This window comes from Melopsittacus undulatus, chromosome 2, assembly GCF_012275295.1.
Source record: "Melopsittacus undulatus isolate bMelUnd1 chromosome 2, bMelUnd1.mat.Z, whole genome shotgun sequence".
Taxonomy (NCBI): Eukaryota; Metazoa; Chordata; class Aves; order Psittaciformes; family Psittaculidae; genus Melopsittacus; species Melopsittacus undulatus.
Window position 1 is genome coordinate 21952555 of NC_047528.1, and position 27167 is coordinate 21979721.

Below are 27167 nucleotides of genomic sequence, written 5' to 3' on the forward strand. Positions count from 1 at the left end.
CCAAACAGCTGCTCATTCACTCATCCCTGGGTCGGATGTGGGACAGAATCAGAAAATTAAAAGTGAGAAAACTCATGGGTTGAGATAAAGACAGTTTAATAGGTAAAGCAAAAGCCATGCACAAGCAAAGCAAAGCAATGAATTAGTTCACCACTTCTCATTGGCAGGCAGGTGTCTCCATTTCCGGACTGCAGGGCTCCATCACTTGTAGCAGATACTTCAGAAGACAAATGCCATCACTCCAAACATGCCTTGTTTCCCCTTCTTCCTTCTTCTTCCCCCTGGTTTATATGCTGTGCATGACACCACATAGTTCGGGCTATCCCTTGGGTTGGCTGTCCTGGATGTGTCCCCTCCCAGCTCCGTGTGCACCCCCAGCCCACTCATTGGTGGCGTGGTGTGAAGAGCAGAAAAGGCCTTGGCTCTGTGTAAGCACTGCTCAGGAATAATGAAAACATCCCTGAATTATCAGCACTGTTTCCAGCACAAATCCAAACATAGCCCATACCAGCTACTGTGAAGAAAAGTAACTATCACAGCCAAACCCAGCACTATAGGTCTTCTGTGGTTTGGTGTTAGAGTGGTAGGTTTTGTTTTTTTTTTGTTTGATTGGGTTTTTTGTTTGTTTTTTTTTCTTGTTTTTTTTTTAAATTTTGCTTTTTTTCCTTTTTTTTCATTTTCCAAACAAAAGAAAAATAAGAAAACTAAGTCATTCATCAAAGACAAGGCTGACGGAAAATTCTGATAATTCAGGAAGTAAACTGATCAAACAGAAGCAGCAGTTTAGACAAAGCAGTAAAACTAGAACTGTTTTTTCCCTCTAGCAATACTAGTAAGTGTATATAGCTGATGTTAACTGGACAGCTACATGAACCAAACTATGCATGTCCTGCAAATTTATTCTCACTTAAATTTCATGCTTAAAAAAATAAGACGTTTAAACTACAGATGAATATCTTAGCTATACTGTTTAAATTTACTTACCAAACATCTTACTGGTTTGAAGCATGCAGCAAGATACGAATGCAAATTCTAAGTAACATTCAGGTTCTATGCATTAGTTGCATTAAAAAAACCCCAAAATAATTCTGATACCATTTAATGAAGTGTAACAAACTAGCTAGCAATTTACTAAAAATCTAAAACAACAGGATACCTTCATTCTAGGTACATCATCATCATCAAAGGTTATCACAGAACTATGCCAGACAGTCAAAATTTTTTACTCCCCCGTTTCACTGAACAGCAAGCTCCTACATTTCTGGTACATCCTTTTTGACAAAATAAGTAATTTAACAAAATAAGTAAGTGAGGAAGCAGGACAAATCCAAATACCTGCAAGAGGTATTTCACATTATTTTATTATTGTACATATAAACAGGATAATCTAAAAAACTTCTGAGATGTATGTATGACCATGACTGTCATATCCACATGAAATATTAATATACCATGAAACAAAAAAATGCTACACAGACAGTAATTCCACGGTGTTTTCACCTACCATGTCATTGTACTTACCTTGGAATATGGCTTTATAAATTTAACAGTTTATAAGAAACGTTTGACACAGTGTCAAGTTGCAAAGCAAAGCATTCATTTTTGTTATGTGTCCTTTGCAAATACTGACAACATGCTTTGCATATCAAAAATATTCACCAATAATTTATTAAAAATACAGCACAGAAGTGCTGCACCATTTTAAAATAGCATGAATTTCTATATAAATACAGATTTCAATTAAACTTGAATATCAATTAAATATTGCTAAAAGAATAAATCTATTTCCTTTAAAAACTGAAGATGAAAGGTACCAACAGATATCAGAACATCAACTTTCAATAATCTGCTCTTTTTTGTCATACCTTAACACATTGTATTACATAAAGCAGCAAGAAATTTTATCACTTTATTATGGCTTAAGGTAATATATTGTAAATAAAATGAGTCTTTCTAAAACCTCTTTATATCTTCCACTTGAAATATGTTTGCATGTTCAAATGCAAAAATTTTTGGATAATTAAAGTACTACGGATCATTTACAATGATTACTGTGACTCTTCTGAGACATGGGAAGAGATAACCATGAAAACTAAAATACAGTCAAGTAACTGGTAAGAACAACAGACAATGAGGGAAGACAATCGATATAGTAGGAAAGCTTTTTTCACATACAGACATAATTTGCCATATTAACAATCCATGCACTACTGAAGTATTTTAAATAATTTTGCAAGTAATTAAAACAATTACCAAAATGTAAAAACTGCACACTTCAACTTTTATAGTCAGTAGAAGGGTTTCTGAAAATGTTATTGCAGATATACATCAAGTTGTACAAACTTATTTTGCACAATAGGTGTAGAAAAAATATTTCTTTATATACCTGGACTTTCAACTTTCATGGTATTCAGGCTTTACAGATAATGTAATTTATAGGGCCTGTTGAAAAATTGTCTGTAAGTAAAATAAATTATGCTGGCTTTGGAATTTTCAAAATGATGATTACTATTACAACAAATTAGTAATAGAAAACCATGAAAATTCTTTTACTACATATTCATGTTCTTGACAAACCCTCCTATTCAGGATTTATTCAGTATATAAGGAAATCAAATGTAGTTAGACCTGAAGATAGGTTATTTCAGGTAGGAGGGTAGTAATAATAATCATGTGGATAAAATCGTACAAGCATGAAAATAATAAAACTGTTGCACTGAACTACTAAAACAACATAGAGGACAAAAATGATTTATTAATACAACAGGCTGTTAGAAAGCAAGCAAAGTGAAAACTTACAAAGTCATTATTTTAAGAGAAAAAGGGCAGTAAATTAGTCTATCTCCATGCTGGCTTATTCTTTATTATGTGCTGATCAGATTACATCGGCTATGTCGAAACTGGGAACATAACTGGTTTTACAGAATTATATGCACTATTTATATTGAATTGATGAATTGAAACTGCGGACTGGGACTTGACAGCCTACTGCTTTAATACTTCATTTTTATTATAAATAAAATAACTTGACTTAGAAAAACAGAGCTGTGAAATTTTGGGTGTTTAGTGATAAAATTTAGGGGGTTTTAGTCAGTACAAAGAAGTTGGTGTGCAACTACCATCACAGTTTATAAACTACCACTGAGAACAAATAAAAAAGTAGTTCAGTTTGTACAGTTTAAGGCTGGGGAATACTGTATTGGTAAATACTGCTTCAATTGCCAGATGAGCTTCTAATATAAAAAAACCCGCAAACCGAATACCACAACTGAAGAGAAAATACATGCCAAAGTTACACAAATACATGCAGAAGAGAAAAAAGGAACACTCCAGGACAACACTGTTTTCAAAAACATCTCCTAAAAGAAGATTAAATGACAATCATTAAAATTGGTTATTACATAAATCACCTCCTCTTCTGGGGCTTTATCTTTTAAAAGATCTCCAACATGACCTCTTCAAAAACACTGCTCAACAGTTACATTACGTATGACAACATCATTGTCTTCAGTTTATGAAGGAAGAAGTCATACTGTATTAAATATTTTACCAAAATCAAAGTTATTACAACTGTAATAAATATAGTTTAAAAAACCCCAAACATTAAATGTACAATTTTATTTACACACAAGTCCATTAAAGGAGCAACCTCCAGATGAAAATAGTCTTGAAATAGGCCTATTTAAAACACAGAAGATCCACTACTTTACTGGAGGTGATGATGTGTTTTAGAAAGGCAAGTAACATATTTTTATTAACTGACTGCAACTGTTATCGGCTACTGGAAATACTGAAAGAATTCCGTAAGTCTGTATTGCTCTCCCACCTATGTCTTCGCTGCAGAGGTGGCCTTTGAGTGTTTTTGTGGGGAGGTACCACTGAATTCATGACAATAGGTACAGATATTTGATTTTCATATCGTTCCAACATCTGAGCAATCTTCTCACGAGTGACCCCATGTTTATTCCTCCTACAAAAATAAACATTTAAATAAATTGTTTGGTATGTTTATATGTCTACACTCTTTAAGAAAAATAAATAAATCTTTTAATTTCACATTTTTTCTTTTTGCTTTTCATATTTGAAACTTCACTTTTATTACACTGTACTTTCATTCTCTCAGTCTTCAATTTGTGTTAAAATTTTATTCTAAAAATTCACTACTGCATATGTTAAATAATAGAAAAAAATACAATCATTCTTCATACAGAAATGTGATTTTATTCTCTAGGAGTATGTACCTAAATAACCCTAGAAAGACTTTGTTTTCTATTTATTCATCAGGTTTTACATGATATACTAGCTATGTGAGTAGAGGGATGGAAAATATTATAGATCAATACTTGTGAAGGCAATGGTCAAGCTAGCTACTTCAGTGAGAACTTGGCCTATTAAGAACCTGAGGCACTAGACATTACATTAGAATGTATCCATCTCCTTAGTATTTAAGGAATAGGATCTTAAGATCCATGTTAGCAGAAAACGTTAGTCTCTGCCATTAAAGAAAGCCACGAGAGTCATGCACACACTGAGTGTCACAGAATTGCCAGCACTGTAAGAGAACTGAATCTAAAAGAACAGATACAAAAATAAAAAAAGTTTTGATAGTGTAGACAAGCATTTATCTTAACCCAATACATTCTTATTACTATGAAACCTTGTCCAAGCTGAATTATTTCCAAGTCAAACCAATAGTGAATATAAGCCTGCATCTTTGTTCTTTCTGCTGGGGACAGAGAAAGCTTGGGCCTCCTTACCAACTTGCTCAGTTTTGTAGGGGAGAAATCAACACTGGAAGCAAACAGACTATACTGGAAAGAAAATACACAGAAACAGACCGATTCCCTCCTTTCTTCCCCCTCTCCTCTCCTCCCCCTCCAACCTCCTGTGAGTATGGGAAGAAAAGACTTAAGAGTACTTCTCTTAGACACTCTTCGCTAAGACAACATCAGATATTAGTGTTGTCCAGGGGCAGCAGCATGTTGAATTTATCAGTTAAAGTCTTAACAGTTTTGATCTTATTCACAAATATAAAAAAGGTAAATAGTAGAGAAAAAAGCCAGTCTCCTAGGAATATAGAGATTCTATAAAGCACTTGACACTCATGACAGAAAAATAAACAAAACACAAAACCCTCAGAACCAAACAAAACCAACCAAGAGTAAATCCAAGTCCTTTCATGTCATATGGTGAAAGCATAGTGTTACTCAATGTTTTCCATATCTTAGCGCTCCTAGAAAAAGATTACAGCTCAAGTGCTCTAGGCATAAAGCTCCCACTCATCCACAATTGGACTTGTGTATAAACACTTCATAAATGAGCAAGTGCTTTTCCTTAAAGAACAAGGCAGTATAGTAAAATCACTGAAAGCAAAATCACATCAAGCATAGAAATTAATTTTAAAAATTAAATGAATCTGCTGCATAGTGTCACTTAATACTTGGATCTCCTCCTCAGGCATGTCTTCACTCATGCTTTGGAGGCTTGGCTATGCTGAAAGAGCAAAAGCCATCTATCCTTAACCAATCAGATGTACCAGCAGTTAGTTATGTTTTGGAAGTTGGTTTTGCTTGGAGGAACACTATCTATTGATAAAAGCCAAGTTCTGTCACTATTAAATCCTTCTACCCTAGAAAAATCTTACATACCAGTCTGCTGGCAAAGTAATCTTGCATGGACGTGACTACTTAAAAGAATCAGCACAAGTTTAAAGAAGTCAGTATCAACTTGCAGTTTTATGATCATAGGAAGGAGAAAGGATTATATTAAACATGTTTGCATTTCACTTCTGTGTGAAGTTACATAGCAGGTAACTTTACAATTAAAAAAACATCCACCCCCACATACAGATTATATACAGGATACCCCTTAGTCCCTAAAACCTTGAATCACATGTATAGTATGTTTTTTAAAAAAGTTCTAGTGCCCAACTGACCAGCTACTCAGAAAGACACAAACATGACACAAGAGATTTCTTTCATCCAATACCAATTAAACACTTAATAAAATTTTGAAAAACCCCTCTCCTGTACCAGTGATTTTGACACTCAATACTTCTCTCACCTGCAGTTTTGAAGATTTCCTAAAGATGGGATCAAAGTACAAAATCCTTTATAAAAATGTATAAAGAAATTTTGAGCACTACTGCAAATCATGTCTGTGGAGTCAAAATATTTTTACAGAAGTTCTGTGCACAAAACTAAACTAAAAGCAAAATCACTCATAAAAGACTCTAAAGATAATCTGTTACCTCACAGGCATGCTGAAGAATAAGATACTGATACCTAGTTCATGCTAAAAAATGTCATGTTCTTGACATCAAGAATTCACCCAGTAATGACTTAGGGAGCCTTTTCACAGATTTCTCAAACACACTAAGCAGTGGCAGAAACAACCCTAACAAGCAATATCTAGAAATGCACCCGACTTCTAGAATATAGACAGATCACTTGACAAAAGCTACAAACATTCTAGGCAGCATCACTAAAAACAAATCATAGAATCATAGGGTTAGGGGTGGAAAGGACCTTAAGATCATCTAGTTCCAACCCCCCTGCCATGGCCAGGGACATCTCACACTAAACCATGTCACCCAAGGCTTCATCCAACCTGGTCTTGAACACTGCCAGGGATGGAGCATTCACAACCTCCCTGGGCAACCCATTCCAGTACCTCACCACCCTAACAGTAAAGAATTTCTTCCTTATATCCAATCTAAACCTCTGCTGTTTAAGTTTCAACCCATTACAACTTGTCCTATCACTACACTGTATCTAAAATACAAGTCTTATTGCTAATTAAAGTAAGAGGTAGTGTATTTTTCATTCCAACCACCAGAAACAGAATCTTAAGTGATCCTGTTTAGAATTTGAATGTATGGATGCAAACAACTAATTAAATTATCCAAATTTATTATTAGCACAGTATTTGCCCAGGCACTGCACAAAATGTTCAGCTTAAAATTCGTAAGGGGAATCCCAAAACCACAATATCATCTTTATTGTTATCTATTTCCTAAACATGCAAACATGGGGAAGGGAGAAGAGGTGAGAAATGACATACAAAAACCCCCAAACCTTAGAAATTGAGCCTTCTCCCCAAACAAATGAAAGCTCCCATCACTGCCTTTCCTAAACTCTCAGAAAATCAAGTTTCCAGACAATGGGCCTCTATTCAAACATTTAAAGCAACTGGAGCTGCTGAAACATTTCTAGGAAGCTCATAGGAATTGGTGGCAGCCCCTCACAGTTCAGGCGGTTTCCTTTTGTTTTGGAAAAGACAAACTTTACAGTAAAACGTAATAGTAACAACACTTCATGTTTATCCTGTTACATGTTGAGACCATGTGATAATACAAATTTTCCTGGAAAAGTAGTCTCTCCCATGTAATGGATATCTCACACTGAACAACTTAAAAACCTCTGATGACCAAGACAGCTTCCTAACTTGTCTGTGCTGCATCCAGAATTAGAAAACTTACTGGAGTCCATCCTACAGACAGAAGACCTCATTGCTAAAAATAAGCTACTGGTGGCTTAGGAGCAAAAGGTGAAACTTTACAGCATTTACAAACATGAAGTATAATTCAGTAATGCAAGTATTATACACATATACTTTGTGTATTGTAGTGGTTACTTTACAAATCTGAAACACCTACAAGCCATGTCAGCTGGATGGATATAAAATAACAATCAGTAAGGGAACTTTGCGATCAACCATGAAGATAGTACGTTCCAAACAATGAAATTTCCCTAAGTTGGTTTGATACCTCATAGATTCCTAAAGCAGATATATCTGAGATGAGATATTAACCAGGAATATTAAGCAGCTTCTCAGGAACTCTCACAACCCACAAGTCCAATGACCTATGTCCAACAGTACTTTATGTCAGGTAGTCTGAAGACTGGGGACAATTTCACAAAATCTTGCAATAAAATAATCTAAAATATGAGCTTTCTTTTTAACCTTTACACTCCTTCCAAAAGGTGTAATTGCTTTTTTTCTACCTACTTCTTGTCATCAGTGCTTTGTAGCAACAAATTTCTAAGAATAATTATTGATTATAATAGCAGGAATCATTTTTCTAACTCATGCTCAAAAAAATTTGAATATTGACTTTTTGGGCCAACAAGACCTCTACTTATTTGTCTGTTTATCCATAACATTTTCATGTACAGATACATCTCAAAATGTGCATTTAAATAAAATAAATTTTATACCAGTAGGTATTTAAAAAGCATACGATACTGAATAAAATACAAAGTATTATATATATGTGCATATTTATCTGCCTTTTTTATCTTGATATATAACTACAACAATTTTTGTAATATAAACCTTACTTTTCTAATTCTTCAGGATCAAACTTCCACCAAGTATCTGGCTCATGGAACTCCACTCTGTATCCCTTTTCTAGAGCCTGCAGCAAGCAAAGAAAAATTCATTATATGTGTATCATGATTATATAAAATGTAACAAAAGCTTTAAAGACCAGTATAACAAACGGATGTAGTTAACGCTGTGGTGGTAGCATGCCATATTTCACTTACCCCCAGCCTGTCTTAACATTCATTCCAGGCTAAACAGATTAGGTCAAGTCAATCTTTACACTGGTCTGAATTATTGCCATACCAATTACTGATCATAGCAATAAGCTGTCTATTTTTAGAAACTTGACTAAGGAAAATGTATCTGGACAAAACACACCAACTTACACATATGAAGGTAAGTGTGAAAACTTGTCACAGATGTTAAAACCACACACCAAAACCTACCACTTCAACATATGGCTTCATTTCCCAGGCTTGAGTATTAGTGTTGTCTATTATAACTGGAGATTTTCCCTGCTCCATCGCTTGCTTTGCTGCAATGGAAAATAGTGCAAATTAATAAACAACTATGTAACTTTAATAAATGGTAAATGTAAGTAAACAGTTCCAGATGTTTTTTGCACTAATCTAGTCTGATTATTCTAGGAGAAGGAATAAAAGCACTGAAGCAGAGACAAGAATGGAAAGAACTAGAAGCAAGAAGGGCAAAAACAGGTGGTGCTGAATTGATGCAAAGGGGTAAATGGGAAGTGTAGAAGTCAAAGCAACACAACGAAACTGCTCAAAGTTTTGCTGAGTATAAAGATCCCAGCATGATACTGTATCCTGGTTCCAGCTTTACCAGCACTGCTGGATAACACATGGTGCATTCATAACTGAGACCTGTAGTTAGGTATTGCAGTCCTTCTCCAACAAACTGCTAAGAAATAGGTGATTTTCACAGAAAGGCATCACATACCTGAAATATTTTCGAGATTCATTAAAAAAAATAACAAAAATAAAAATACAGTCATGCTGTCTCCACCTCAGTAATGTTTGAACTCACTGGCTGGTTTCTAGCAAATCCAAAAGAGGGCAACAAGCTTCAGGAATAACACACTGCTTCCAAGTTCTAGAAAACAGCAACTGATAAAAAGGCACATCCAAATTCACATCTTTACTGATGGAAAGACAAATCAAGCACCGCCACCGTGCAGCTTGTTTGGCAGGACACTTAAACAGTAGCATGCTTTTAACTTTGGACTAGAAAGATATTACTGCTTCTTACTCAGCAGAACTGTCCTAGAGCTTACAATGCAGAGGTGAGATTGGTTGGAGGACCATAGGAGACAAAATAGGCAAATGTGCTGGCTACCTGAGATTCATCAGCTCCACAGCACGGAAAACATTTTCATGTTACCCTGATGCCTAAAGCAGTATCTCTTTATAAGACTAAGACTGCTTTAGTCTTGATAAATCAGTTAAGTATCTCTCTAATGCCTAAATCTAACTCTGATCTTGAGATCAAACGTTCTTCTAAACTCCTTACACAGTTAGTCCGGAAAGCATTCCCAGAGGACTCCTAACTCACATTACTAGGTTTGTCCTTAAAAACCCCTACATGGCACAACCACCTTTTTGGGATGATGACATTCAGCTTCTACATAATGCTTCACAGAAGACTTGTCCAAAAAAGTGAAAAACTCAAGTTCTATACCCTTATCAGCTTGATATCCACTTCCATTTTATATAAACTTGGACAGCAGTTTAGCTCTTCTTACCAGAAGTTTAGAGAAATTCCTATAGAGGAGAGTACCTCTCAAGAGATAGTACCTGAGTATCCCACTTTTGGAACAAATGGACTGCTTCAATTTTCATAGTTCTAGTTCCTCCACCTTTTTATTCTGAAAGCAAGACCTCTGCCATTGCTTGCCAAAAGGGACACAACTTTTACATCTTTAGAAAAGAACTACTCTGTGCATGGATCAGTAAATTAGATTTTTTTTGCAGCCTGAAACTAAGCCAGATGGAGAAGCAGATATCCAACTTGTATTTGGGTATCAAACTTACGAAGACGATTCCTCAACTCCACCTACAGCTATTCAGAAGTTGGGCTTTTATAAAGTCTATTCCTCAGCTTCTTTGTGCCTCAGTTAATCAGCAAAACCATAACTATAATTCCTTATCCATTTCACAGAAGAATTAAGAAGACAAATTCCATTAAAAAAATTAAAAAACCCAATTGCTTTGATGCTACACATTGAAGCCAAGGAAAAAAAACCCAAAAATGCCCCAAAACCACCAAAAAACAACTTAGTTCTAAGCAGTACCACCAATGTGAGCAACAAACACAGCAAGAATTTCACATTTCAAAATTTTTGCAGAAAAAGAACAAGGATTCAGTCCTTACATTATGGTTGCAAACCAAAACTCAAGACTCTGAACCTTGGGAAATACCTGAATTAAGGTTGGGTGTGTAGTAATTATAGGGCATACATATTACCATACTGTCCTTAAATACTCATTTTGGGCACTATTTCCTTCCATGTACTCCCAGCTCTTTCAGCACATGATGGACTTGTTCTGTAGTTGAATGGGGGGGATGCATCACACTATCAGCATGACCCAAACATTCCTCTACAATTCTTTTTTCTTTTAATAATTGTGCGATAAATGAGTAAATCAGGAGATTGCCAACGGAGAAAGATCATAATTTGGTGAATGTTTCTGAACATCATCCCAGCTCTTTCCAAGTGCCAATACGTTGCAAAATCTTCATTTTCTTGCTGCCCGATTAAAAATGTTACAGGTATCATTTACATAAGTGATATGAATTCATAGGAAGACAGTGAAAATACATTCTGAATATGATGTTTAATTATTATTAGATATCGTGAAGGAAATATCTGAATTGCTAAATCTGGTATCTTAAACAGGAAGATGCTTATAGCAACTGTGCCTTAGCTTGCCAATAAAAAATTCAGAATGTAATACCACTAGTGTTCACAGGAAAGTTAAGATGATGAACTAGATGAAAGAATTGAAATATCTGAAACTCAAAGTACTAAAATAACACTCATACAAAGAAAGTTTCCAGGCGAATGAATAATGTTCCATTAAACAAAGTTAAAATAGTATGCATTAAATGAAAAGCAAGATCCACAATGAGTAGGAAGATTAAAAAAAAACACATATGTTGAATACCTGCCCATTTAGTGAACACTACTCAATCTGTTCACTGAATGAAGCAGGGATCTGAAGAAAGAAAAACCCTAAGTTAGTGGAGAGAAGTAGGGATTTATCTTGATGGAAATCAATCCATACAATGGGAAGAAATTAAGTTAAATGAACAGGCTGGAAGGTAGCTTTGTAGATGGAAGGGAGGAAAAAGCAAAGATAAAGTATGTTCCAAGAGAGCACCAAGAATTGCTGGGAAAAGCTATTAAAAATGAAAAATATATTAACATGGCACAAATGATATTTCTGAAACCCAAATCTAGAAAAGAAAGCTGGTAGGCTGACAGAAACAAGGGGAAAATCCTGAAATACGCATTTCAGAAAGATTCATGAAGATAGCAAGAAAATAGCCAATCCTGCAATGAAGATAATGGGAGCATCATTAATTTGCAAGTCTGTGAAGCAAGATTATATTACAGCTATAGCCCACTTACATATTCTACCATTTTGTTTTAACTTTGGATCTAAGTGCTAAGTGTGCTGATGTACCACCTTACATATTGTTTAAAAGTAAAAAGCTATTAATTAATTTTACTACCACTGTCAAAACCAAACCAAACAAAAAGAGTTAAAAAAGCAGATAAACCCAACTTGACCCATCAACTCAACAATGTTAAAAACATACCAAAGACAGCCAAAAGTTCCAGTAGGAGTGGCAGGATGAACTGAAATTAAAACCATTAGAAAAGCCACAAAAGTGAATGTAAAGTCCTAAACCCCTGAAAGAGTGACACTGACAGACAATCGAAATCACAGTGTCAAGTTAATTCTGAGATTACCTAATGTTTGTGCACTTAACCTTACAACCTTCACATTAAATGTGGATGTGTTTTAAGTATTAAGGGTATGTAATTCACTATCTTACTAATATTTGAGAGTTTGAAATTCTGTTAATCTAATTTTTTTTTCCTTAATGGGCATGCCTTGCAACTATTTTTTTTTCCTCATACTTACTGTATCATAGATTCATTCCCTCCCCAAAAATAGGGTGTGGGAGGGAAGATAACTTTAACAGAATAATTTTCTCATTTGCGAAGAAAGTAAATTTTTGTTTTTTCCATAATTCTGATATGATTCTGAAGCTCTAGCTAAATATATTGTCATGTGAATTTAAAAAGAAATACATGTGTCTCTCATGTAGCTGATATAATCTTTATGAAACTTTAACTTAGACCTACCCTTCAGATCCTAACTATCAGGATTACCATTCCCCAGCAGTTCATGTTTCATGTATTTCAAAAATCCACACACAAATGAAACCAAGACCTTCTCAAGTACTTCAAGTCAGAGAGCTCTACCTAGTCAAAGGAGGAGGCAGGAACTGACTGTAGCTTTAACCCAAAGTTATTCTGGCAAATGTTTCAGAGGGAGTGTTCTATACAGCACAGCACAGCTGTTCTTGTTCTTGCTATCAATATCACTGAATAACTAAATTATATACTGTTCTGGTTATCAAAACCACTGTGCAACTAACTGGTACAGAAATAGCAAAGTCATAGGATCAAGTCAGAAACAGCCAGAAACCATTATCAGGTGAGAACTGTCCAGTAGTCTTATAATTGTTGACCCCTCTCACCTGTAAACTGTTACCTTATCGACTCTTCTGCTCCTTAGGCTCCTACGGGGAACTTCAAAGTATTGATTATTGCTGCACTACACCCTCAGAAATGCTCTTTTTAACTGATATTCTAATGACTGCTCTAAAAATTTCCTTCACTGTTCATACAGAAATGATCCCTGATGTACCATCAATTTTGCATTAGGATGAGAAGGGGAAGAAAGGGGAGAATATTTTTTTCCCTTGACCTTCCATATCTTTTCACACAAAGAAGTAGTCCTTTAGACAGAAAGGAAGATTCTGCTTGAGGAAATGCAGCACAGACAGTAATTTGCATGCACAGACAATGGAGTTGTTCAGTTTGTCCACTCCTTGAAGCAGACCAAGCAGATTATGAGATTCTTGGAAAACTGCTACACAAAGGCCAAGATTCTGTGTGCTACCCTTCCCACCTTAATTATTTACCTCCTTACCAATTAAACACAATCTTTGGACACTGCTAGGTATTAAGAAAAATGACTATTAAATCTGTAATCTACACAACTGAATTAAAATCTTCTGCAGAAAAATTCTTCCATAAATTTCGATGAAGCTCAGATTAGGAAAGATACTGGGGAAAAAAAAAAAAGAAGGATACTCTGCTGTTGGCAGAATTTAAAAGGTTCAATTCTGCCATCAAGATACTAGTATCAAATGTAACAAATCAGCAGGTCATAGCAGAAAGAAATGAGATTTTCTAATTTTAACTGTGAGCCTTCTATAAGTTCAAAATTTAATGTATATGTATATATACACATTAATTAAAATGTAAGGAATACGTTAAATATATACACCTCTATACCCTACACTAATATATATACAGGTATATCCTTTTCATACAGACTGTTAACACACATGCACATTATGCTACACTTCTATCTTCTACATACAAGCATAATTTAACAGGATTCCTTCTATGCATTCAAACCTCTCATCTGGTTCCAGTTATGGGCATCACCAAGCTGAGCAGCATTATATGTATATCCATCTTGTTGACGAAAATAATCATCGGTGCTGAACACAATGCCATTACAACTTTGACCAAGCAGAACACTGTTAAGCAAAGGAAAACACAAAAACATTCTAATTTCCATTTTTCACATAGATGAAAATAGACCCATGTCAAGAAAACCTCACAGAATGTTTTTTTTCAAAACCACTTAATTTTTAGGGTTGAGGGGGCACACGACAATCAAATCCACATTAATCCATCCCAATAAAGAACCCTCATCCTGCCAAATGTAAACTTCCTGAGTATTAAGGTTACCTTAGGGCAAACAGTAATGCTATTTCAGAAAGCAGAGCATGATACACCAAAAATAAGCCCATTTATTTTGGACACTGAACAATAATTACTTTTGTTAGAGCCTATGTCTTTATTAATGGTGTATTACATTGGTTTATGAGAGCACAGAAGGATTCAAAGCCTAATTTTGTTCCAAGTAGATAAAATGGCACCAGTAAAGCATATACCACATACAGCAGCATTTTTTCATATCTGTTCCTCTCTGGTATGAAGTATTTAACAGGAATTCATGTTCATTAAGTTACTTGGACATGATTTCACACACGGTCCAATTTTCTTATTTAAAATATGCTACAATTGCAAAGAATGCTACAAAAACTGGACCCATCTTCCACATCCACTTTTTGTGTATATACATCTGGAATAGTAAGGACCATCTACCTTAATAAAAGAGATAGCAAATAGTAACTAGGATTCTTCTCCTAGCTCCTCCTACACAGACACAGCCCTGCAGTTCCTGAGAACACACTCATCAGGCTTCTGCAGGAATATATATACGAACTGATGAATCAAAACTAATAGCACTAATAGGCCATTAATTTTTATTTCTAGGAACTGACTCTGTTTGCGCAGTCTTCTGGAGAAGAATTCACTTACTCAAATCAATTCTATCTTCCAAACATCATTAGCAGCAATAAAGAAACACAATGACAAGAGTTAGGAAATCCTGTAGACCATCAACAGAGTTTATTCTTGAGATATTTTGTTATTATTCCCCAAAGTTCAGAATACACCACAATTTATTTATGAACCTATATTACTGATACAACAGATTTAATACAGTAAACTATGTTTGTAAGAATAATCCTAAAACTACAGAATTCATAGTAATTAAACTTGCAAAATTTAAAACACACACTTGTCAGCGTCATTTGGAATAATTCACACACATCTAACATGCTTTTGGAAATAAAATATATCTAAAGCTCATTAATTACAAAGCAGAAACAACAGGAAGCACATCTATGCAAGGAACGCATCATTACTACCTAAACCCACAAAAAAATTATATTCCGCTTTTGAGCAGTGGAGAACATACACACATTTCTAATGAGAGTCACATTACGATTAGTCAGCATCAATATGTGCACATGCCTGAAATGAGTAGCAGAATTATACAACTGCTGCAATCCTGCTTCTTCACCCTAAATATTCCCTGCAGTTGAACACCTACCTTTGAACATAGTAGAACAGTGAAATAAAAGCAGACAGGAAAACTAAAGCATCCCATCTACCTTTTCCAGACATGCTGTCTCATCTAATAGAACATATTAGCCCAAAATACAGAACTCAAAACCAAATTACTCATATTTAATAGTCAGCAAACTGACATACATTTCTTCCAGTGCATACATGTGCACACACACACAAATCCTGCCTTAATTTTATTTCAAAACTAAAATGGTCTCCCAACCTGCATCCTAGTTAGCCTACTTTGACAAATCATTTGATAATAAAGATCTCTCAATCTAATAATTCACCTATTTAAAATAGCTAAATATCACAGATGACAAAAGAAAAAGCCAGTAACTAAATATTCTAAAATTTGTAGCATTACTAAGCTATGTAAATGCTACTTTAAAAACATGACTTACAACGCTGTTCAAAGAAATATATCACACAGTTGTTTCTACATTCAGCTATAAATACCAACTTTTCAACTTTTCTGTTCAGAAGATAGAGCTCTCAGGAAAATTATCTCAGATACAGATGACTCTTGATATATTCCTGACAATGGATTTAATTCAAAATGTATTTCTTAAATGACACCAATATTTGTTCTTTCAGCTTCATTAAGCTCCTTTTTATTCAAATTCATGTTCAGATATTTATGGAAGAATGGAAAATAGAAATTGCTGTCAAGTTCAGTAGCAAAATACCCTAAAAATCCCAAGTCTGTTTTCTTGTAACTTTTTCCAGTGTTGAAGATCATATTATCATCTACTTCCAATTGTAGCAGACTTTTGTCACTTGGGCTAAAGATATCATTGCTGGCTATCTATCTGGCCAAATTGTTTTAGTCAATAGTCAATTACTTCCAAAATCAAAGGAGAAATACAGCATTTTTATCATGTTTCATTATTCCAAGCTTTTCTCTGAGAAGTTTTGGACTGAGGAAGTGAAATCTGGCAAAGTACACGTATTTGCTTTTCCTGCAAGATTTCTTCTTTGTAAATCTGCCCAAGCCGTAGAACTTTGAAATATCACATGCATAGAAAATAAAGCACTCATTTTTGTACAAAGTAAAACACAAAATAGGAAGATTCTCACTGCAGTAAACCCGTTCCCAAACAGTGCATTCTGGCAACGGCAGGAAGCTGACTCAGTACCAATACTGCATCATTCTAAGAACACATTTTTTTTTCCCAATCTTAAGAATGGCAAGAGAAGGCCTAAAATAGAATGAACATGGGAAGCATAGTGGCATAAATACTGGAACTAGAAACTTGGTGCTGGCAGCAGAGCTAACAAATAGGGACACAGCAAAGACTGAAGTGCAGGGAAGAAAATAGTACAACAAAAAAGAGAACAAGATCCCACCAGCTGCTGAAACAGGGACAAGATGAATCTGAGAAGAAAGGGCACGGAGAAAGAACTAAGAGATCAGCTTAGAATTTAGGAGCAGATGTGGAGCTAGTAAGCACAGATCAAAAGCCATGGTTGGATAGGAACAGGGAAACAAAACAGGAAGCTGATGGATAGAGATAGGAACTCAAATGAGCTGTGATCATCTAGATCAAGTGAATGCAGGAAATAAGTTGATGAGAGGCGCTCCTCAGAAACCTGATAATGTTATGATCATACTCAGGGTAAGTAAAGACAAGGACCCAAGGAACTAAAGGCCTCACCTAATGTCAGTTCTGGAAAGTCAATGGACTGCATCCTCTCTGAATCTATTTCCAAACATGTGAAGGAAATTAAGGTAATCAGGAAGAGCCAATGTGGGTTTTGCAACAGACAAATCGTTCTTTATTGACTGAAATGCACTCTCTGATGAAACAACTGCCTTTGTAGATGAGAACAGTGATGAATATAACACAGTTTGAAATTATCAAGGCTTATCATCTCCCATTCAGTAACAAGCAAGAGTACAGCAAGGAATGACAGTGGGACTAACTTTTTCACTATCTTCATCATTAACCTGGATGATGAGGCAAAGAACTTGCAGATGACATCAAATTTGTAGTGATGTCCTACGTACCTAACAGTAGCACTTCCATCCAGAAGGCCACTGAGAAGCTTGAGTACTAAGCAAAACATCATGAAGCTCAACAAGGAAAGGAGCAAAGCTCTGAAACTGGTGAAAAAGAAACCTACGCATTGGTACAGGAGGGAAAGCAACTGCTTGAGCAGCCCTGATGAAAAGGATTTGTGTATTACAGTGGACATCACACTGGAGATGAGCAGTTGGTGTGCTCTTTATCTGAAGAGCAAACTACACAATAGGTTTTATTAGAGAAAATGTGGCCAGTAGATAAATGGAAGGTATTATCCACACTCTACCTGGCTCGCACGTGGTCAGTTCCAGAATACTGCATCCAGTGTGGGGCTTCCCAGTTCAAAAGACATGCTGAAAACCATGAAAGGACTGAACAGATACCTGTCAAGAAGGTTATGGGCACACAGCCTTACAGAGAAGTTAGTATCATCTGGGCTTGTTTAGTCTGGCAGTGAAGACAATAAAAGACCATCTGATAATTGGCCTATTACAGTAAATAAGCCCATAGCTGCACCTGAAGGAAAGCTTCAAAGATGAGGAGCCAGATTCTACCAGGTAACAGCATACCTTATAACACAGGAGAACACAAATTATGGCTTGAAAACTTCAGTTTGGAGATTAGGAAGAACTTCCTTAGTAGGAGGACAGTACTGCACCAGAAAAGTTTGCAGAGACTGTGGTGTCTCCATACTTGCGGGTTTTTCAAGATCAGGCTAGACAAAGACACAGCTGATCTTATCCAGTGATGGTCACAGACCTGCTCCAAGCAGAATGAAGGACCAGCTGAATTCCACAAGCCTCTTCCAAAAAACATGCCTGTGATTCCAAGCAGCTGGGATGGAAGAGTTGAAATAAAACACTGTTCTTTAGTTGAAGACTCAGGACAGACATGGCTCAAGTTTGGGAGTAGGAAGACAAGCCCTTACTTTCACCACATGCAGACAGGAATTCAAGATTTCTGAGTCCTACTACTGCTCTGCTGACGTTTCATACTTAAATAGTATGAAATACTTAAATACATAAATAAATACATACAGGGAAACCTGCTTGCAAGATGCATCTTATTCCGTTCTAGTACTGATCCACACAGATTATGTCAATTTTCTGCTTTTCTTTAACAGCTATTTTAGTAGCATAAGGGGTAGATGTTTGTTTGCAGGCACTAAAGATGCCAAGCCTGACAAGATATCTTGGGTACTAACATAACTTTAGAAGACTATTTGTTGTCCTACTCTACACTGCAGAGTTCTATGAAGTTAAACAGAAAAACATTTTCAACGTTATTAAGAACAAGACTTAATAATACTTACATTTTCCCAGCAGGAAGCCATTAATTCTGGGATTCCCCCCCCAAAAAAGGTACCTAAGATGCTGAGACATGATTTCATTGCTATTAACAATCGCAGCCAAGCACTGAACAAACAAAACTGCATATAATTGAACACACTGAAAATCAAGACCCACGCAGTTCAAATTCCACACCTAAATTTGTTGACTATTCTTGACCTTGATCTCATAGTTCCCACTTTCCCATCTGTTAAATAAAATTAGTAGTTTATCTCACAAGCGGGAGATGAAAAAAGCATTAATATGTGTTCTTAAAATCTGAGGATATTTCGAATCTTTCAGAGAATATGAGTAACACATTTGAAGAAAGATTCGGCATACCTAACATGGAAAACAGATTATTTTATATATTTACATTAAGTATCATAATTTCTGTACTGAATGAAGAAGCATGTTTTCCACAGGATTGTGGTTGGTATCTTTAATTTTCTATATTGCTCTCATGTACTAAAGGAGTTACTGATATAAAATCATAGAAGAGTTAGGGTTGGAAAAGAACTTAAGATCATCTAGTTCCAAACCCCCTGCCATGGGCACGGACACCTCACACTAAACCATATCACCCAAGGCTTCATCCAACCTGGTCTTGAACACTGCCAGGGATGGAGCATTCACTACCTCCCTGGGCAACCCATTCCAGTGCCTCACCACCCATACAGTAAATGACTTCCTCCTTATATCCAATCTAAACTTCCCCTGTTTAAGTTTGAACCTGTTACCCCTTCTCCTACCACTACAGTCCCTAATGAGCAATCCCTCACCAGCATCCCTGTAGGCCCCCTTCAGATACTGGAAAGCTACTATGGGGTCTCCACGCAGCCTTCTCTTTTCCAGGCTGAACAGTCCCAACTCTCTCAGCATGTTTTCATATGAGAGGAGCTCCAGCCTCCAGATCATCCCTGTGGCCCTCCTCTGGACTTGTTCCAACAGTTCCATGTCCTTCTTATGTTGAGGACACCAGAACTGCACACAATACTCCAAGTGAGGTCTCACGAGAGCAGAGTAGAGGGGCAGGATCACCGCCTTCGACCTGCTGGTCACGCTCCTTTTGATGCAGCCCAGGATACGGTTGGCTTTCTGGGCTGTGAGCACACACTGCCCACTCATGTTAATTTTCTCATCGACCAACACCCCCAAGTCCTTCTCCACAGGGCTGCTCTGAATCTCTTCTCTGCCCGACCTGTAGCTGTGCCTGGGATTGCTCTGACACAGATGTAGGACCTTGCACTTGTCATGGTTAAACTTCATAAGGTTGGCAGCAGCCCACCTCAGAAGCATGTTGAGGTTCCTCTGGATGGCATTCCTTCCCTCCAGTGTATCAAACGAACCACACAGCTTGGTGTCATCAGCAAACTTGCTGAGGGTGCACTCTATCCCACTGTCCATGTCACCGACTGCCATGATTTTTTAAATATGATGGACAGTGGCTTAGGAACTTCACTTGCCAGCTCCTTCAGGACCCATGGATGGATTTCATCAGGTCACATGGACTTGTATACGTTTAGCTTTTTAAGATGGTCTCGAACCAGACCTTCTGTGGACCCAAGGTCTTCATTCTCACAATCCCTGTGTCTGCCTTCTGAGTTCTGGGTGGTGTGGTCAGAGCCTTTGCCAGTGAAGACCGAGGCAAAGAAGTCATTCATATCCTTAGCTTTCTTCAAATCCTGTGTAGCCAGTTCTCCTGATAGCTTCCGGAGGGGGCCTACATTGTCCCTATTCTGTTCTTTATTTGCTACGTACCTATAGGATCCCTTCTTGTTATCCTTAACATCCCTAGACAAGTTTAATTCAACTTGGCCTTAGCTTTCCTAACCTGGTCCCTAGCTTCCTGGACAACATCCCTGTGATAAGCCTCTTTTTTCCTTTGAATTTTCCTCAGCCGTTCCTTATCCAACCAAGGAGGTCTCCTGGCCCTCCTGCTGCACTTCCTTCTAGTCAGGATGCAACACTCCTGAGCTTGTAGTAGGTGATCATTGAATATCAACCAGGAGTCTTGGGTCCCCCTGCCCTCTAGGGCTATATCCCATGGAACCTTACTAAGCAGATTCCTGAAGAGGCCAAAGCCTGCTCTCTTGAAGTGCAGGGCAGTGAGCTTACTGCATGCTCTTCTCACTGTGCTGAGGATCTTGAACTTGATAATTTCATGATCAATAATACCAACAGGGCACACAGCTTCAAAAATGTACGTTTGCAAAACAGAGCAACCAGTAACTAGACAACATTATAGTTAAAATTACACAACCATGTAAGCTAGAAATCTCTAATAGGTGTTTTTCTATGTTATGGAGATGTCTCAAATACTAGAAAAAAACCCCAAATCCACAAACAGCAAGGCTACTCCTTAAAAAAAAAAAATAAATCCAAGGAAGATCATGACCACTGCATTTATTTCACAGATTCTTACCATGCAACAGAAGACAATGACAGAAGACATCCATTTGTGATGTACAGTTTCTGGATGAAGCTCTATCAGAAAGTATGATATCATATAGCACTTACTGTCTGTGCTCTATGGCATCTTAAATGTTTTTTAAAGTAAAAAAAAAAAAAAGTGAAAACCAAGTTGGAAGTGGTACCTGCTTTTAACCCAGTCAGACTTCAACAGTGTATTTTTAAGGGAAAATAATACCTTTCATGTGTGTTGTTAAAAAATAACCAGAGAAGCTGACAGACCACGGTATGAAAAAGAAAGGCAATGAGATTATGATCAGTTTCATCAACACACGGAAAACAAGTATTTCCAGAGTAGCAAAATTCTTCTAATGGTTTTCGAAGATTTCTGAATGAGCATAAAAAAGTAATTCTGGTTTAGTGAAATTAATGCCGTTGCATTTGATGGAAGACCTTTTCATATGAAGGAATTTAAATATAAGGGAAAAAAACCCCAGCAGACATCACATACTAGTACACCTGAAAGTTTCAGAGAAGATTATGCAATTTAAAGGGTACAGAACATTTTAAATTCAACACAAACCAGCTCCTGTTCATCAAAACTTTACAGAAAACCAAACCCCAAGCAAATACTGTTAATGCTTATGGACATTTTTCATTAAAAATCAAGTAAAAATTACTGCATTTTAATAGCCAACTCTACAAATACCAAAGTTTGCCAAGCACTTCCAAGTATTTATTTTTTTAGTTCTTAAATTTTTTTATGTGAATAAGCTTCTCAAGATTAAAATCTTTACTTACTGAGAAAGTGTTGTTTTCCCTGAACCAGGCAGGCCTCTTAAGATGAGGAGCAATTTCTGTGAACAGCTAGATCTTTCTTCAGTTAACTGCAAAGAAGTAAAACTGTGCATTCCTCCTGTATTGGCAACTTTTGGATCCTCCCAATACTCTCCTCTGGTTTCACAGAAACCATTATTTTGGAGTCCGTTCTGGTCATTATTTACATTTCTGAAGACCTGAGTAGTATGGGTATCAGCATGACCTGCATCGTTGATACTTTGATCAAGCAATGAACCGTGACTGTTAATATCACTATCTTTATGGTAACCATAATAATTTTTGTAAGAAAGGTTACCATTATGAGAAGGGAGAACATAATTTTTTTGTGGTGGGGAATGAAGTACCTGAACACGCGACTGATGGTTGAATCTAGGTGGAAAAGGTAGCTGAGGTATTATGAAAGACTCTGCTGACTGCCAAGCAGGTCTGAATTCAGGCACTGAGTAGTTCCAATATTTAGAATCCTCTTTTCTATCAAACATGTTTTCAGTTTTCCAGCCACTTGTTTCCATGACAAACTGCTGCTCATTGCTTGTTTTCTCACTGCTCTGTTCTTCAAAGAAACACTGTCCATTCTTGTAATATGGTTGTGGGCTGCTCAACAACGTACGTTGACAATCCTCTTGTGACATCTGACTACAGTCATATGGAGTGCATTGTTCCTGAGAAGTTTCGGTTTCTTTTTCCTGAAAATTGGTATCTAAATTTTCACTTTCCAGCTGGTAAATTTCTTTATAGAATTGGTCCAGTTCATCATCTATTTCTGGTACAGCAGAAGTAACAGTCTGTGTCTTCTTTGCCTCCTTTCTTTTAGCTCCTTTTTCATGAAATCCATTCTGGTCTCCCTCACTGCTTTCATGAAATCCATTCTGGTCTCCCTCACTGCTTTCATTGCAGCTGTCAGATTTGTCCTGTTTGTTACTTTTGGCCGGCTTGTAAATTGGTCCAATAAATTCTGTGCTTGTAAAAAAATCTTCATCCGATGCATTCCTATTTACTGAGAATGATGTAATGCTATTTTTAATATTATCTTCACCAACATTATTTGTAATAAAAGGGCCTTTTTCTTCAGCTTTAGTGTTATTTATTGAAGCAAACGGAGGATTTGCATTCTGCACAGCTTCTGAATGAACTAGGTTATTTTCAGGGAGCACTTTATTCAGTGTTGTCAGGACACCTGTAGGTATTTTCTCTAGCTTCTGCATTTCATGTTGCCCTTGGTCATCTGAGGCATACACTGGTATCAAGTCATACGATGTTGTCTCAGTATCAACTTCTTCCTGAATATCTTGGTTATCATCAGCAGAGAGGTTCTCATAGGTCTCTTCTGTTGACTTCATTTTTTTAGAACATGGTTCAATAATGATTTCATCCTGACACTTCAAGAGACTTACTCTGCTTTCAGCATGAAGCATCTTAGAAAACAAATAACATATAATCAGCATGCACATTCTAAAAGTAATGTATAAAAAAGCAGAAGTTATTCAGGCCTATGATAGGCATCCTCGGACCCTTCACAGTCACAACTAAAACGTACTCAACCAGAAGAAAAGCAGAAAGCACCAACCAGGAGTATTGTTTAAGCAAAACTGCCACATTATTAAACATCTTTAGTAAATAACTATATTAGTGCTGTACCAGTCCAGCATTCATGTTTTATAATATACCTTAAATAATTTACAAAAAACTTCTAAATATGAATATTTCAAAAATTAATTACATCAACAACCTTTGTTCTCTACTGACCTATGTTAACCCATTAAGTGTTCTAAATCTCTTTTATAAGATAAACATGTGCGAATTTCCAATGCACAAACTGATACCTGACATCACGGCTAATATGACCAATAATAACGAAAATACTTCCATTACAAGGACTATTTCCCGTGACTGAACAAACTGAACTCAACTAATTCATTTAACACCACACTCAGATATTGGATGGCATTTATAATTTGGTATTAGTTGAGTAAGACTTAAAATTACATCTGCAGTCTGTTATAATGTTTCTGGGTTTAGAACAAATAAAGACATTTGTTAGGGACAAAGAACACTTGTTGCACATTTTCTAAAAATAAACACAAAAAAAAACCAATTACTGCCCCAAATAGACTGCATCCTGAGAATGAGCCAATAAGTTCCAGAAAGATTCAGATACAACAGCAATTAAAAATAAGGCAAGATGGCAATGACCACTGTGATACACGATCATGCCATTAGCCATCCATTAGAATTACCTGGATTTTCCTTAGTCATTTTATTACAAATCAAGTGCCAAGTATTTTATTCAGCAAATTACACCCTAATGCAGCACCTAAAAAGAAAGTATTTTTCCTACTAGAGGGTTTATTCTACTTTCTGTGAACATTCCAACCTTCTAGGAGTAAAATATATTAAAAAAAAGTAGCTCATGCCTTTCATTCTGACCAAGAAATTAAGGTTTTTTGAAGGTTCTTTTTTTTTAATTATCTGAAAAGGGCCTATATGTAGTATTAAGGAAAGAGTTCTAAGTAGCATATATTATCTTATGCTTACTTGCAAAACTGATGTTACTCTAGGCATAGTCTCACCTACTAACCTACTACACAGAGAATCTTGCCATCCTCAGTCTCAAAATGTTTCGACCAAGGAGATTTTACTGTCTGCATTTGACCTCAGTACTTGGAAGCCAGTATTAATGTCAGAAGGGGGAAAAACATGGCCATGCAACTATCCCTCTTCCTCAGAGCTGGTGGAACAATGTGTGCATAGGGTCTCCCCTCTTCTCAAGATACATATATTTCATGCATACCTCTAGTTTCTCAGTTCCTCCTTTTTGAAAATTAGAGTGATTATGACACTATATAAATCATGGACTTTATTCTACATCTATCAAAAAAGGAATTACTCTACCTCCACTCAAAAACAGGACTAGGGAAAAAAAAAAAAGAAATGTTGCTTTACTGGCTTCTATGGCCTCATCTGTCTTCTGGAATGGTGTCTGTGCAAATCCCATATTCTGATGTGGAAAGAAAACAGAGCACGTGAATATCTGCCACATGACAGTATTTCTAATAAGGGAGGATGCTGCTCTGACTGTCCTGCTCAGGAATATCCTTTCTTGACAATTTTGAAAAGACTTTCTCTGACTACCCTTTGGGACAGCGAAATTGCATATGAAAACATCTCCACGTGTATTGCTAAGGAGGACTGACCAAATATGTACCTGAAAAGTTCAGTCTATGTGACAGCCTTACCTCCTGAATGCTGACAGTCTGTCACATTTCTGAAAAGAACTATTTATAAGCATTGCACCTGAGCTGGCATATGTGGTTCACCAGCAACACCAAGTTACTACTTTAATTAACCTGACAAACATCCAGAAGACTCAACCAAGTCGGTAAAGGCCTGAAGCTCCACCTGTATACTAAATCACCAAATGGAAAAAGAAGGCATGTGTGGCAGCACTTGCAGATGGGGGGAACCTACTGGCTTTGTTTGCATGACCACATCTTTGCGGGCACGGGGGTGACAAAGCACGTAAGCCAGAGGCCCCCCCCCCAGCGGCAGGCCATTCCTCGCAGGTTGACGGCGGTGCGCGTGGGCCGCGGCCGCAGGTCCCAGCTCTCGGCAGATGTGTCAGCTACTCTCCCACCCTTCCTCCCAGCAGTGTAAGGCACCCACCTCCCCGCCCCTCACACATTTCCCTCAGCCTACGTCCCATAGCCTGAGCAGCCGTGCCTTACTGCCCACTTCCCCGCTCAGGAACAGTCCCTCTTTGCCACTCAGCAGTGGTGGTAACGGCGGGGAAAAGCCCCTTCCCGGCCCCGCTAAACAGACGCCACAGCCCCATGCGAGTGAGACCAACCTCAAAGCCAAGCCACCAGCCCGACTTCCGCCGCCGGGGCGAGACACGCACTCCTGGCAGGCCGGGGAAGTGGAGTGGCGGCCGACACTTGCCCTCAAGATGACACCACCTCCTGCGCCCCTTCACCCAGCAGCCCTTGGCTGTTATGGGGCTTGTAGTTCCGCCCGGCTGGGCGGGCGGCAGACTGCAGGTACCGGCATCCCTTGCCGGGGCTGGGCGTTTTATTCTTACGCAGATCCCGCGCTCTCCGATCGGAGTAGTGGGGTTTAGGCTGTTCCAAGCTGTTTCGGGAGCGGTTCTCTCAGCGTGCAGCCGTTTGGGGGCAGAAGCCGCCTCCGTCATTTCTCAGCGACGGGGGCTTCTATTTGCCTTGCGGTGTGCTACACTGATCGGCGAAGCTTGATTCTCCAGCTTCATAGTGAAACACCTGGAGGTTTGCTCTTCGGGAAAGATAGTCTCGGCCGCTGAAGACACGGGGCAGAAGCGCTAGACAACAGCTGTTGCCCTGCTGTGCCTCTCGGCTCTCCTGCCGGCATCCAGTGCTGTGCCCACACCGCGTTTTGATGCTGGTGTCTGTGGTATCGCCTGCTTTCCTAAAACTGTCTGATGGTTGGTTTTAATTAATGCAGCAGAAATATGGTATATTTTTTCCATTATGTGACTGCATTCTTTTTTCAAATCTTACGACATTATGCAAAGCAAACCACATTTTTCCTATGAAACAGTCTTGTAACAGTACACACAACAACTTCTGTAAGTGATGTGCCCATTCTAAATACCTACAACATTGATGCTTTCAGATAACCTGAACAAATTATGGATATTTGAGAGTCTATATAATTTATAAAATTTCTGAAAATTGTTTATTTGCTATAAGTGGCAAAAAGAAAACAGTGATTGTTAAAATCCATGCTTGGCATTTTTTTCCAATTACCTCTGTGACCAAAGCAGCCTCCTTTTCTGTGCTGGATGACAGCTTTGCTCCATTAGAAGGCGTTCACCTTTAGTAGCAATTTAATTTAGATCAGAAGTGAGCTTTGGACACAAATCTCCTGATTCTTCCCATTTACTCT

At 37.5% G+C, this 27167-nt stretch overlaps 1 protein-coding gene across 1 annotated transcript in view; it reads right to left on the reverse strand.

Moving 5' to 3' along the window:
- Positions 1–26192, reverse strand: part of LOC101876287 (NEDD4 binding protein 2 like 2) — a 48208-nt gene extending 22016 nt beyond the window's left edge. Inside the window, exons 1-7 of the mRNA XM_034073061.1 lie at positions 26095–26192; positions 22209–23662; positions 14072–14196; positions 8775–8863; positions 8343–8419; positions 3792–3970; positions 3257–3359 (exon numbers count right to left, since the gene is read on the reverse strand). Of these exons, the coding sequence (XP_033928952.1) occupies positions 3257–3359; positions 3792–3970; positions 8343–8419; positions 8775–8863; positions 14072–14196; positions 22209–23662 (2027 nt within the window). The 5' untranslated portion in view covers positions 26095–26192. The remainder of the gene's footprint in view (positions 1–3256; positions 3360–3791; positions 3971–8342; positions 8420–8774; positions 8864–14071; positions 14197–22208; positions 23663–26094) is intronic.
- Between the last annotated feature and the right edge of the window lie 975 nt (positions 26193–27167).